Source organism: Diadema setosum, chromosome 6 (genome assembly GCF_964275005.1).
Source record: "Diadema setosum chromosome 6, eeDiaSeto1, whole genome shotgun sequence".
NCBI classification, from domain to species: Eukaryota; Metazoa; Echinodermata; class Echinoidea; order Diadematoida; family Diadematidae; genus Diadema; species Diadema setosum.
In genome coordinates, this window is record NC_092690.1 from 36,405,887 (window position 1) to 36,421,338 (window position 15,452).

Sequence of the window (15,452 nt, forward strand, 5' to 3'; positions counted from 1 at the left end):
AGAAGGGAAGTCGCAGTGTGACTGTATGCAGCGAAGTATAATAATCCGCACACATAATATTTTTAATGCTTGTATTGTTGGGAAAATTGCTGAACAAAGTTTACACCATTATGAAAAAAAAAGTAAACTCAAGGTGTTAGCAGCAAACGAAGTGCTGCTTGCCAAGCTGAAGTTAATCTTGATTATTACTTATTTTCCTTATTTTTTCCTCATTAGTAGCTAACGACAGTCGATATAGGCCTATCGATATTCGTTACTCGTTTGCTCACACAATAGAGCAATCCAAAGTGCCTGAACCAAAAGTTACAAGACAATATGATACATGTATTTAAGATATTAGGATAGATAATGATAGGAATACAAGAAAGAAAATAACGAAGCGATCCTGGAGATCGAACAACAATAAAAACTAAAACAGAGAAACATCCGGGGACCTTGAACACCGTCCCAAGACACAAAGGTCATCATTCAACACCGGAAAAGCAAAATTCAGTTGAATATTAATGTGTCCTGAGAACCGCACGAACAAGAATAATAAACATCTTAGTAAGCGCGAGTATGAGTCATAATAATAATAATATCATCCGTTTTTGTTTTTGCCGACAGCGAGGATAGCGCCATCTACTGACTGAAAAACGACAACGTCCGACAGCTGTGTGTATTACAAAGTTGAAAAATATAAATGGCAAGAATCCAAAGCAAAAATACCACCAAGAGTATTTCAGGAAGGATGCACATTGCTAATGGTTGTGTCCCAATGAACATCTAACCTGAGGTAAAGTATTTTGTGAGAGTGATTTGTTTTATGAGTGTATATCGCGATGTGAGCTAGTGTCTAATGTTAGATATCGAGTGGACACTCCGGCACTGACCTGCATAAAAAATACCGTCATCTGCACTGCTCCAGCTATACAACAACAGGGCACACACGGGGCATGCAGTCAAGGGGAGCGCTCATTACGATAATACCGAACTGCTTGCTCTTGCTTGCAGCTGCGGCTGCTACCTGCGTAAAATAAAGGTGTCCACTATTCAATAACTTGGAACGGAGCTCTAACGTTAAAACTACCCTAGACGAGAGTCCCATGTTTGAGTGCTGAAAGCCGTCCTTGATTATGATAATCGCTTTGTGCGGGAATTTCATTGCTATTTTTTTTTTTTTTTTTCATGTGCAATGAATAAAAAATGGTTGTGTTATCGAGATCTACCTACTAATCTACCAGTCAATCCTATTTCTGTCATGATGCTGTCTTTGTTGATGTACAAAGTGTAGATATCAAGAGTTCTAGATCACGACCTACGTAATGTTAATTTATGTGTAACGAGTTATCCTACACAAGTAGTAACTCTTACACGTAACAGTATCTATCACATCAGCAGCACAATGACGATGTCAGACAAGGTGAGTGAGACTAATTTTAAGAGGCCGTAGAGGATAGGCTCTTGGATTTTAGATTTTTTACAATAACAAGAATGAAACACCGTCTGTAGTAGCACCTGGTATTATCTTCCAGGTTCCAACATTCTATGCCATACTCGTACACTTGACTTACATTGCCTGCTCGCTTGCTTGAAAGCACAAGTCAACATAGTTTATGTTCTAGATTGAATCATTTTGATTTGTCCAGCATTGATACCACGCTACTAAGTGCTAGTGTTAGACATCATCATGTTTTCACTTTCTTTGACTTTCAGCATCAGTTCCACAAGACACCATGTCTGAGGACTCCTCCAGGAGAAAGAGTAACAATCCAAGCCGAGTGTTGCAGAGCACCGATGGTGAGTCTTGGGCGACAACGTCATCACAGCATGAATATTTGTTTTACTGTGAAACAAAAGTATTTTATTGGGCAAGCAGCCAGCGAGAAAAAGAGAGAGAGAAAAAAAGGGGAGGCAATGTAAAACTTGGCTCATGTTCCTTGAGAGAGAGGACTTTCAGCATAATATAAAATCTACATCATGTCTAACAGTTACACATATTACTTATCACAACCAAAGATAGGCCCTACTACTTTATATAATTCTCTAGCACGTTTGTTTTTTACTGCATCTAAGTCACTACGATTTCACTCTATATTCACTCTCTTCTGAAATTCCCTCCTTCATGAGTGAATGTTTTCACCATTTTTATTTATTTATTTATCTTTTTTTTAAAGAGAAGAGATCTATGGACATTGATCTCCAAAATAGATGCAAAATTTAATGATATTAATAGTGATGATGATAATATTAATAATATTAATAATTATTATTATCATAATGTTAATAATAATAATGATAATAATAATAATTGTTATTATTGTTATCATTATCATTATTATTATCATTATCACTATTATTATTTCATAAACAGATTACTTTGTAGTAGCCTAGCATACAGCTGTAGTTATGCTGGACACTGTGGAATTGTGTAGTAAAGTGTATGTTTGTGTATGTGTGTGTGTTTACATTTGTATGTGAGAAATTTCTCAAAATTTAGGTTCCCATTCTTTAATACAGTGTACATATTTTTCATTTATCTTTGATTAGATTTTCACTTGAAGAGATGGTTATTTTAGGGTCTCTATTATAAATATGCCACAAAGCATGTTTCTCAGAGTTAAATTTACATGTGTCCATCTTGTGTAATTTATGTGTTTTTTTTTTTGCACTTCTGTCAAAAAGTCCCACACAAATCCCACACACTTGACTTTGTCATTGTTTTTGTTTTTGTCATTGAAGACAACAGCTACAAAGAAACATAGAGTGAAGCTTTGAGCTAATTTGTCTTGAAATCACCTCAGCAGCAGATCAGAAAAAAAATCAAAACAACAACAATGGAAATTAACAAAAAGCAAATCAAACCTAGTCCAAAAACAACACTCATACAAAACACTTGTTAATACACAAGATGGACACACGTAAATTTAACTCTGAGAAACATGCTTTGTGGCATCTTTAAAATAGAGACCCTAAAATGACCATCTTCTCAAGTGAACATACAATGTAAAACACTAATAATGCCATTCCTACGGTATTTTTTTTTTTGAAATATTGGAGAAAGTTCATGAAAAGAGATAAAATATTCAATTTTTTGCTCACTGTTAAGGGGGGCATTGGCTGTACATCATATTCATAAGTACTGTACGTGCATGTCAATTATGGATGAAAAGTTATGGGAGGAAAAATTGAATACAGCGTGTCAAAACAACATGATTTTTCTCTGAAAAAGGTACGTATGAACAATCACTGATATCATCAGTCAATGGCCATAATGTTCATTCATGCTATTTATACTGAGAGAGCAGTATTACACTGTATCTCAAGTGCATCAATTTTCCAGTACGGTATCACAAGTAATCCAAACATACATTGTATGTTTGGTGTTGAGACCATTATGGATAGTTTATACAGTGCTTGCATCTATTCAAGGTATTCAACTGCTCTTCAGAAGCAGATAGTACATTCTACAGATGCCTGTACAGTGTACATGACAGATTTGTACGTATACTTCAGGGAAAGAGATGATACAGACTGATTGAAAATCAGTTTAAAACCCTTTTAGATTTGATCGCCGATTGGCGAGCAGACTGAGGGCTTTGTTTGCTGATGGCACAGTCATCTTGAAACTTTTTGCCATTATGCATCTGGTATAGAAATTATCTTCCCCTCTATACCCCTGTTGTGTCTCCCTGGCCTACTCATTTGACTGCTCAAGGTACATAAACACCTGACTGGGCTTGCTAACTGTATAAGTTTGGATGGTAATATTGAATGCTGATGATGCTAAGCTTAGCAAATAAAGCAGACACATTCAAGGGTTAAACCGGGAAATCCCTCTGAAAAGTGTGACAAAATGCATGATCTGTTTCTTAAATCTGTCATCCCCGTAGAGAAAGTCTTCTTTGATTGAATACTTCATCCAAAGCTTGTCATTTCTTCAATATGCATTTAGCACAGCCAGAAGTTACAATTTTTGTAGCATGAGAATAAAAGCACGCAAATATTTTTGCATGCCTCATGTTCCAACTTTAGTAAACGTCCTGAGTCCGCAGAATTAAAAACACACGAAATTCATCTAACCCAGCCGAGCGGGAAAAATTACTCGCGTGAAAATATCCACTTTTACAGTAGTCTGTTTGCTATGGTGTGATTGATATGAATTACATGATCAAAGCAACACAAAATATTAACCCGTTGAGGACGAGTCCCAAGTATACTTGGACAGGCTTTATGGGAAATGCGTGTTGTAGCAAAATCAGTCCGTCCTCAACGGGTTTAATAGACAAAATACATGGTACAATGTATGATGGTAAAAACATCAGTATGGGTGAACACTGAAGGGATCTTCATGATCACCAGCACAAGTCTTTGAACCTAGGACATCTTTACTACCCAACAGATGCTTAAAATCTTGAATTAAACTGTGTAGTCACACAAATCAGCATTAAACACATTTCAGGACCACACTATTAAAAATGCTATGTTGCCAAAAAAATGATTGCCGTATGGTCAAGTAAGTCAGACTGCCCAGTCTCCCTGATACTACACTGTACATGAGTTGTCATTCACTTCATATTTCAATTTAATTCATAGGTTTTGCATTAAAAAAAAAAAGAACAAGGTAAAGTATTACAGAGATTTCTTTTGGGTAATTCCTAGAAGAAGTGAATGCTTATTAAGTCAGGTAGGGTGCACCCTATTGCATTTGTACTTGATAATTATAAAGAGTATAACATCAGGATAATAAATGAATTTAAGTGAATAAATACATACATCATTAAAATGAATACAGTCACAGATGCCACAAAAACTAATAATTACAGCCTGTATGGAAATTGACAGCGGACATTTGTACTATGATGTTGGCTGAAATGTATGATGGCGCAAAAAGATGTGACATATCTATTAAAAAATTGAATAAATTAAATAGAAGCCAAGAAAGCAATAAGAGAAATAATTAATGCGGAAAATTATAATATCTCATGTCTGTATAGATTTACAGAATATATTAAATCTTCTTGATTTGGGAATTATCTTTGCCCGATGAGATATCAATGACATGCACGCCATCTTCCTTTAGTATTGTTATCGGAGCTGAGTCCTTGAGTTTGATGGGTGAATGTGGGTAGCGCGGAATGATTTGCATGCTAGGGAAGGACTAAAGCTTTGTACATTGTGCATATCTACCAGACAATGATTACTATGTGGCTTTATGAATACTGTCTGGGTTTACTATGCAGGTGGCTACATACTTTTTTCTTTTTTTCTTTTTGAAAGAAAAAAGAGGAGTGAGGGGGGAAAACATCAACAACAATTGAACAGAAATTGCCTTTTGTTAAAACAGCAGCCGTGCAATATTTCACCACATGATACACAACATGTATTATACACTGGCACAGTTGTACTGTACAATGTATCATATTGTCTGTTAATATTGGAGATTAAGCACTTGGCATGCTGCCATTTCATAAGTACATGTATGTACTACAACATACGCGCCAGTACTGTTATTCCACACAGATCTTGTGGAAGAGGGACCCCCCCCCCCCCACACACACACACTACATTGTAGGTAGACTATTTCTCTTGTTTTTCTTTTCTATATTATCTTTACACATCCTATGTAAACATTAAGTACATGATCTATAGGGAGAAAGTTGATGCAAACTTTGTCAGAGCTGTACAACTTTTTTTCTTGTTTGTTTGTGTTTGCTGCATGGTGTGTGTGTGTTGTAAAGAAGGGTTGTCTAGCCACAGTACTTCTCAAGAGATTATACAGTTGGCTTTACATGATTTGTTTAAACCATTCTGCAATGTACTTTTGATTTCAATGGTATTTCTTTTGAATTTTGTGTACCAGTATAGATTAGGCCATGCTTTAAAATTTGCATAAAACATACAAGCAGAAATTCTTTTTTTTTTTTTTTTGTAGACTGTGAATGAGATCAAATGATTTGCAAAGCGTCTTGTGAAATGACTTATTTGAATAAGTGAATTGCGTTTCCAAAATAAGGCTTTGTGAATCTCCTTTCATTTCATGCCATTGTGCTTTATTTTCAGCTAATTTTGTTTTTTTTTCAGCGTTTAAAGTAGAAAGTACATAACTACAGTGTACATTGTAAATCTAGGAATATTTGTTCACCCGTGTCTTGTTTATCAAGCCCCCTGCCTCACTCCCAGTTACTCTTATTTTTCATCCCCCTGTCCCCCCCCCCCCACCATGTGCAGATAACGACATCATCGATATCCCAGATGATGATGGCATACAAGTGATGGACAGCAAGAGGTGGTACCACCAGGATGAGAATGTTGACCACATCACGGACGGCGTCATGGGCTTCGAAGTCCGCGGTATGGATGGTGGGGAGGCGGGAGCAGCGCTGGGCAACGAAGTGGACGGGGAGGAGAGAGGGGAATCGCATTCGCTAGAGGTCCACGAAGAGAGTACAGGTACATGTATGCCATCTTGTGTTTCATTACTCAGGGCTCAACATTAATGGTGGGCTGTGTCCTAGGGCCACTAAAAATTGATGTCAGGCCACCAAAATTCCATAAAGGCTACCTTTTGATGGCCTGATTGGGCACCTAACTCGTTGAGCATGGATTGATTTTGCTCTAGCATGCATTCTCATAGGCACCTGCCCAAGTATACTTGGGTGGAGTCTTCAGCGGGTTAAGAATAAAAATGGATTGTCATGTTTCTGTTTATTTAGGGCCACTATGTTTTATTTTTGGGGCCATCAAAATGTCATATTTAGGCACTGAAGTGTCCCGAATGGGCCATCAGGGGAAAAATTTTTTTGTTGAGATCTACATTACTATTTCATTTAATACAAAGATACACATAACATATCACATAAAGCTATTGTATTGTCATGATAACATGTTTTTCCTCATCCAGGGTAGCCTCTTCAGTGTTGCCACTATTCTATGCGAGTGCCCACCCATTGGCATTACCAAACAGTGTTGCAATGTACCCATTTTCACACACCTGGGTTGAGAAGGACATGGTGGGTAAAAACATCTTTTGCAAGGACGTAGACACTTGACAGGATTCAGACTCGGGTTTGAAATGAAAGTCAAGAGTGTTACAATGTATACCACTGCTGTGTGCCACAGTTCCCCCCCCCCCCCCCCCCCCCCCCATGTTGACGGAACTTTAAAGGGACCGTACAGTACTGGTTGAGGTGAGGATTCAGGTTTATAACATTTTTTGGTGAGATGATGAAAAACCTCTTACGAAATATGAAAGAGCATGTAATTTCAAGGATTCAACGTTTATTTGATGAAAATTAGCCTTGAAATCGCTGAGATATCCAAAAAAAAAAAACAATCCTAATAGAATTGATAGGCCACAACTTTTATTAGGATCTCTTTGTTTTTAGATATCTCAGTCATTTCAAAACCGATTTTCATCAACTTATGATTCCCCTAAGAATTGTATGCTCTTAATAACATTTCATAGAGTGGTTTCTAAATATCTCACAAAACATTACAAGCTAAATCCTCACTTCAACCGGTACTGTACAGTCCCTTCAAAGTAGTCCTGTGTGGTTGAATGAGAATTTTTACCTCTGCCTAAGTTATAATTTGGTGGCATTGTTTTGTTTGTTTGTCTCTTTTAATACTTCTTGGCAAAACAATGCAAAAAATTATGAACAGATTTGGAAAGAATTTTCAGGAAAAGTTGATTTAATGACACAAGGAACAGATGGATAAATGTTGGTTGTGATCCCATCTCCGTCAAGATCTAAGAATTCAAAAATAAACAGAAAAATTGAAGGATTCTCTATCATTTTGAGATAGGGTCATATACTAAATAGCTGTTGTTCTGCCAAGGATATTAATGTGATTCCAAATACTGAGGGCATGTCTTGATGGTCGAGAAATCTAATAATGCAGATGATACAATAATGTATGAATGTAGGACAATAATACAGGGTGGAAATCACAATATGGGTGGAAATTGGCTGCGTGCCGGAGGTCTGCACTCTCCAAGTGCTTTTCTAGTTTATTATTATCCTTATTATTTTGTTGTTGTTGCAAAAATAATGCACACATTATTCTAGCTCTGCTCGTGCCTAAGTTTGCCTCACCTTGAATATGAGCTCCTAAGGGTTATAGTTGTGATGTAACATACTCTCACTTTGATGCCAAGCTCTGAGATAAACAAGCTGTCCTGAGAGACAGCAGGATGTAAACAGAAAACTTCTACCAAGTACCAATGTGTATCTATTGAAGTGCGAGACTCATTTAATTTCTTCATGTCATAAGAAATAGTACTTCCTGTCACAGGTTTCCTCTTCCCCCCCCCCCCCCCAAAAAAAAAAAAAACAAAGCAAAACAAAAAACAAAAGCAAAGACAATTTAAGAGAAGCACTCTGAGAGCGCAGACCTCCACCAAGTAGCTCATTTCCACCAATGATCTTGTTCTTCCATAGTGATCAGTGATTTTCACCCATACGTACGCATGCTGAAAATTGCCCGATTTCCCAATATAGAAGCCTTTTGTTACGTCATCAACTTCCAGCTGTGTGGCTCACCTCGCCCTAGCAAAAACTAGATCATGCGCTTGAGTGCGCGTATCGTGCTAACCTAAAAAAAATATGCAGCATGAACTCCCAAGTTTATTAAGTTGTATTAAGATAGGAGCAGGTAGTGCAGAATGTGGGATTATGTTTTGTCTTTGGCCTAAGCCTGCTGTCCCCCCCCCCCCCCACACACACACACACACACTGTGAAACCCAGGCCAAGAAAAGTCTTGAGCAGTTTTTACTTGTCGTTTCTTGAGCCGGTAAACATCCATGCATTAAACACTCTGCACAGCAGTGATAGAACAGGATTTTCCCAAGAACTGGGCACTTACACACCTGTCAATGTGAAAGATGAAATGTATCTTGCACTATTATCTGAATATATCTTCCTTTAACAAACTGATAACAAGTACTGCGTTGTGGGTTGATATTGGTGCAGGCCACACGTCTTCCCAGTCCATTCTCCAAGGAGGGCGCTTCAGTCTCAACAACCGCCGCCACTCCAGTGGCAGCACCTTCATACGACAGAGACAGTTCATCGAGATGACCCCAGACAGTTACCAGTCTTACCCCATGGACCTGGAACCCAACCAGGTAAGCCCTATGCACCTATTGGTTTATACCGAGTTTACAACATGATTACGGCGGCCATGGCAATCATGTTTGTAGGCTACGGTGGACAAATCTGGGATGGATGTGAGACATTGCTCTGAGACGGGATGGGCAAACATGACTGGCTGTGACTGCCATGGATGCAATGTCAGATTTTTAAACTGTCAAAAAAATTTTGCCACGACAGTTATGATGCTGATGGGAAACCTAGTACACTATATAGTAACATGGGGCAACAAAACTTGACAGCACGTAAAAGGCAGTAACAAAACTTGGAGATGGTCAGTAGTGGGGATGCAACAGGAAATATGTGAGTCTAGCCTGACCAGACACCTTACATTAGCTTGACGCTCTCTAGAGTGAGGATACTCTTGAAACAAAACTAGAATATGGAGGGCATCTGCCAACGGCATGCTACGTTTTGGGCAAACAGGGCTGCCGCGGCCATGGGGAGCATGGCGTAAACTTTAATAATATTACATTTATACCCCATTCTTACACGAAGCAAAAAAGGGGGTTCTGAAGCCTCCTGTAGCAGCCTCGAGCAGCCTTTCACCTCAGCATTTAAACAGACAGAATTCAGAAAAGGAGATCCAGTCCAATCCGATCTGATCCGATCAGGTCAGGTTTTGAAACCACATACAGCTGGTGGTTTTAGAACCTGACCTGACCTGACCGGCACCACTTAATTAAGATGACTCCAAGACTACTGTTATCAATATTGTCTTTGTCCTGATAAAATGAAGAAGAAAAAAGAGAAAAAAAGGTTGTTGTCGATTTTTATAGTATTGAAACTGTAACTTACAGCTGTACCATACAAGAGATTTACAGCACAATACAATAATGCATTGCTCTGCATAGATGATGTATTGTATACTATCGTGGTATTTCTTCATACACATGTGGACACTAGTTTCCATGGCTGGTCGGAGGATGGGGAATACCCAAGTCTTGTACATTCATTGGTGTATTTATGTACTATATATATATATATATATTTTTTTTTTTTTTTTTTTGTGGGGGATTTTTGTAGGAATCTTTAAGGCATAATTTACCATTTGCAGAAGAAACAAAAACCCTGCATTAGTGCTTTAATAGTTCAAAATAGTTCATAAATGTGAGTTAGGGATAGAAACAACCGCTGTAAAAATTTGAATCCGTATCGTTAAATACACACAATGTGATCAATAGTTACAATAAAAATGTTTCCAGACTAAACCGTCTGCAGTTACGGTTTGATATCTCCTTATGTTAGGCTTAATTGCAAAAATCTTATATGGTAGGATGTTTTGTGATACAACAGACCTACATAATATATGCATCAAATGTGATATCCTGAACAATCTTTTTAAATCACTGCTCCCAAGATTAGGTAAACAGGACCTTTAAAAAGGAAATGTGTCCTACTTTAACCAATGTCTTGTTCTCTGTGGGTGGTGTTTGAACAGTGAAAATAGTACACTGTACCCATGATGGTATTCATTCCCCCTATTAAAGGAGTGTTGCCATTATGTCATGTCATTGAAGCAGTGTTTCTGATTATTCGTGTCCCAGTGGGATGTAAAAAAAAAATGCTTTGTCTGTGTTCCTGTTTAGGATTATACAAGTCTGTGTTTGTTCACTGTCTCAGATATGAAATTACTACCTGTAGCGTGTCGTAACACCTGCTGACTGTACCAGCACCTTACAAACAGAGTGGGTGGTTTCAGGTTTGGTGCTAGTGCTGGTGCTAGTGTTATCTCCCACACTTCTGCCCTAAATTGATCTCCAACGCCAGTAGTCAGATTAAATGCAAACAATACTGATCACAATTATTTGTCCCAACACATTGTGTTATCTTCACACTATCACGGTTTTGTGTTGGAATTGAGTGTTGAAAAAAAAGTGATGGTGCTTGGCTCAAGTCAAATCATGAACAATGTAGTCATGACTGCTTAATAATAGTTTTAGGCACATAATGGGAAGACAGATTAAATGCTACAAATTTTATCCCTTCTTCAAATTACGATGATCTTGATTTTGCTGCTAGGGTCAGATTTGTGTAGCCATGTCTAGAGTATTTGTGTACATTCCATGGGCGACCATTGCACTAGCATATAGACTTTGCCTGCATGCTCAACATGCATCCAGCGACATGGATGTGGGTCTTGCCTCCATACATGTAGCAATGCTAAACACCAACACTGAACTTTATGACAAATATGATAATCCGTAGAGGCTAGTGTTAGCCAATGGGGAAGAAGGATGTTAATCGCCAACCCAAACAGTGGAGCTCGCAGACAACATTTAACACCAGGCCCAACACCAGGTACCAAAAATAGGTCATAACTTTTGAGGTCAACCTGCCATCTGATTTCTTGGTTTTATCACCGATGCTAATGTAACGATGCGCCGACACTAGTCATTATGTCGTCATTATCATTGTCATTATGGCATCAAGTCAGGGCTGCCAATATTGGAAACTAGTTGAGAGCGAGACTCCCATAGGCCAATGCTATAATTTAGGAGTCAAAATGAGTGAGATCAATAGAAGTGCATGCAAATGAAATAAAGTTTTAGAGTGAGAAAGGACCAAAATGAGTGAGTCTCACTCTCAATGAGTGAGAGTTGGCAGCCCTGATCAAATAAACATTTTATCACAGGACTTTTAATAAATAGATAAAGTTTGCAGGCCAATGGTACAGTGGCAATATGTAGATTGGCTTTGCAGTTACGTCTTGACTTGCACACTAAATCAACTGTTGGAGCAAATACTTCAGTACGTTACAACAACTCTGTGTAAAGTAGTAGATCTTCTGTGGTGTTGTAGTTTGTATGGACAGACATACAACATTAAGATAACACAAGTAAAATTTTTGCTAATCTAAACTTCCTGATCTTCCTGTGATAGTGAATGAAAGGATTAGGCATGGTTTATGTCTGGCCAGAAATCATTCCTTTCAGTTTGTAAGACTAGTTCCTGGATCACAAAGTTTTGAATGTGCATAAACTTTATATGATACAGATTACTCTACCAGCGAGTTTGGTATCCATGTGTCTATTCTGACTTTACAAACATGCACCCTAACGAATCTTGACACAACAGAAATGTGACTTTAATGTTTAAAGTTTATTTAAAGAAGAAAGGAATTCTAAAACACTCTTTCTTGGTGTAATCAGCCACTGGAACCACAGATTTCATGACAAAAATTTGTTTGCTGGAACAAAGACAAAGGAGATAATTATTGGTAGAGCTATTTAATTTGCACTACATGTATCTGAGCTACTGAGTTTGGTTATTAATATACATGTAGGGTGTCTACAGTCTTATTAACCTCTCACACTTCAAGTGCTTGTGTCTGTCGCTCTTCAATATCACTGTATCTTCCAAAGCTGTCTGTATTTTTTTTTTTTTAATGTGTGCATGTGTGTGTGTGTGTGGGGGGGGGGGGAGGGAGGAAAGAGGGGTGTATTACAAAAGTACTGAAAATCCAGAAATTTTCTCGTGCTTGGAACTTTAATTATGAATTTTGCGAAGAGCAGATTTGTATTTTTTTTTCTGTCTATACAATACATTGAGTGCCAATGGCAATTTGCGAAAGTTTTGTGCAGCGAGAAAAACCGTTGGTTCCAATTAGTGAAAGTTTCATACCACAAATGTTTCTAGTCGAACAGTCCCGTATCACCCTCTATAGGATCAACGTTGATCTTCTTGAATTTGTACTGCACTACTGTCAACCCATTCAAAATGTGCAGAGAAAATTGTAAAGATATTTTTGTGGGCCTTAGAATTTGAGCTAGCCAAAAATAGTGCGAAATGGTGAAATCGCGAAAATTTTTGCATTTACAGTGGGTACACTGTTTCCTTCAGAGAGTTAAAGTTCACATGGCAAGAGAGCTCTGGGTGTTTGTGGGTTAATGTTGGTCTGCTCTGTAGGCTTCCAATGCTTAATGTGCAATAAAAATGCTAGCAGTAGGATTTTGTAGTGACTATCCTCGAAGATGTACAATGTTGTACTTGTACCCTGTATACCAGGCAGGACGTAATGTTCAGTGTACTGTATATATACGCCAAATATTTCCCGAATTTCGAGAGTCGGGTGCTATTCGCGAAATTAAAGACGCAAAAATATTGACTCTGATTCCGATGTGAATGTTACTGTACATATACGCGTGTACATTTCTCCATTCACGATCCTTTCATGATTGCGAATTTAACCACTTGTGAAATCGTTGGGAATATCCAATTCGCAAAAATTTAGACTCACAAAATATATGGCTGATACAATATTTAGTTGGAGACTGTCATATTTTCTGAAAAGACCGATGTGTGATTTCTCTTGTTGTTTTCTATGCATTACAAATTTTACTTCAAATTTAAAAGTTATCCCACTTAGATCTGCACAATTTGGTGATTTCCCAGTTAATACTAATTAGGAGATGTTGAGTTGCCATAACAACAGCAATCACTCTTGTTAACACTGGCTAAAAAGCAACAAAAAGACAAAATGAGACAAAACAAAACTCTGTTTAAATGTTGTTGTTTTGTCTTTGTATGTTTTTTCAATTTTTTTTTTTTTTTTTTACAAAAACAATTCAAGAAACACATGTAGCTACTGACGAGGCTCACTCTCTTAATATTTAAAAACCCGATTGCATTTTGTGCACATACTATGCCAGACATTTGCCGGATGTGGCATGTATTAAAAAAGTAATGAAAAGAATATTCTGCCTATAGATGTATAAGTTGTCATCTTGGGTTCTGTGGGTGCTTACATAATGTAGCTACTTGTACATTTCCAGGTGAATAAAATGACTCATATTTCATAGTTTATAGTTTGAAGTGCAAATGCACACCTACATGTACAATGTAATGCATACCAGTACTGAAAAAACAACATACCATGTAATTCATTAATGACCATGATCACATTATTGCAGGTAGAAATTAAATGTGTTTTGTAAATCCAAATTCCATGTTGTTATTACAGAAAAGTGCTGTATCATTAATCACAATCTTATTCTTAAGACTCACTCCATTTTTCCTTTATGATGTAAGACTGACTTATAACCCTTTCAGTAACCCTCTTGGCTTGGACCAGGCCCGAGCTACATGTAAGACCCCGTTTACAGTGCGGGGCCAGGCTCGGCCGCGGCCGAGCCCGGCCTCAATTGCGCGGCCGAGCCTCGCAATTTTGTCCGTTTACACTGCTGGGCTCGGCCGCGTTTTTAATTCAAACCTTTCAATATTTTGTCGTAGTGGCGCTCTGCTTGTAAAAAAACACAATTTGGTATAGTCTGGTTTTCAGACCCTTTGCCAACTGGATTCCGTGTCGCCGTTCGGGCAAAGGCCTTTGCCGAAGGAAAAATCTTTTGCAGGACAAAACCACCTTAAGCTATACTAGCTTTCGACGTTGAGGGGGTTAATATCCTGAATAGCGAAATAGTATGGGCAGAGGGTCTGGAAGCCAGACTAAAATTGGCCGCGCATTTGGCCCAGTTTGCGTTTACACCAAGAAGAGGCCGGGCTCGGCCGCGGCTTGGCCGCGGCCGAGACCACCTCCAGAGCGAGGCCAAATGCGAGGCCAATTTTGGCCCCGCATTTGGCCTTTTGCGCGTTTACACTGAAGCGGGGCTGGGCTCGGCCGCGGCCGAGCCGCGGCCGAGCCTCGCCCTGTAAACGGGGTCTAAGTCGTAAAATTGTGAGTTTATGAATGGGTGGGGCCAAAATGGCCTGCGCCAGGCGCAGACTATTTTCGCGCTGTTGCAGCCTAGCACCAGGCACAGGCCAGGCTTGGACCTGGTGCCGATCGAAGAGTTTATGAACGGTAGCAGCGCCAGGCTAGGGCCAAAATTCCTTGTGTCGTCAAAGGTCACAATTACCTGGCCGTGCCTCCGCCGGAGAGCACGTTCAGTTACCATGGTAGTTATCCCTTTAGTGGCGGGTCATCGTAAAAGTAGCGCGCGGCTCTGCTGTAGTTACTGAACGCAATTTTTACTGCTCGGCGCGGGCCAATTTAGCTCGGGCCAAGTTCTGGCCAAAAATGCGTGAGTTACTGAAAGGGGTATGATTCAAGTACTCGCATGGCAAACTGCAATCGATACATTATGGATACAAAACATATGTAAACCAGCTACCTGTAAAAATGTACTTGAAACAAGAAGAATTGGCAGGTTTCTGTTTACAACCAGGGAACGTGATGATTACATTTAGATGTATTAAATGTAGGCCTACATTTGGTGTCTACAGATTTTTATAATTCATTTAATGCTAAATTACATTTAGGATGGATATTAAGGGACAAAATGTGTTTTACACTGAGGATGGATATTTCATTTAAAGTT

At 38.7% G+C, this 15,452-nt stretch overlaps 1 protein-coding gene across 1 annotated transcript in view; it reads left to right on the forward strand.

Annotated features, from left to right (window-relative positions):
* Window positions 1–651: 651 nt before the first annotated feature.
* The window catches only part of LOC140229766 (uncharacterized), a 31,675-nt gene continuing 16,874 nt past the window's right edge, over window positions 652–15,452 (forward strand). Inside the window, exons 1-4 of the mRNA XM_072310001.1 lie at window positions 652–775; window positions 1,696–1,779; window positions 6,211–6,432; window positions 8,956–9,110. Coding sequence (XP_072166102.1) covers window positions 1,716–1,779; window positions 6,211–6,432; window positions 8,956–9,110 — 441 coding nt within the window. The 5' untranslated portion in view covers window positions 652–775; window positions 1,696–1,715. The remainder of the gene's footprint in view (window positions 776–1,695; window positions 1,780–6,210; window positions 6,433–8,955; window positions 9,111–15,452) is intronic.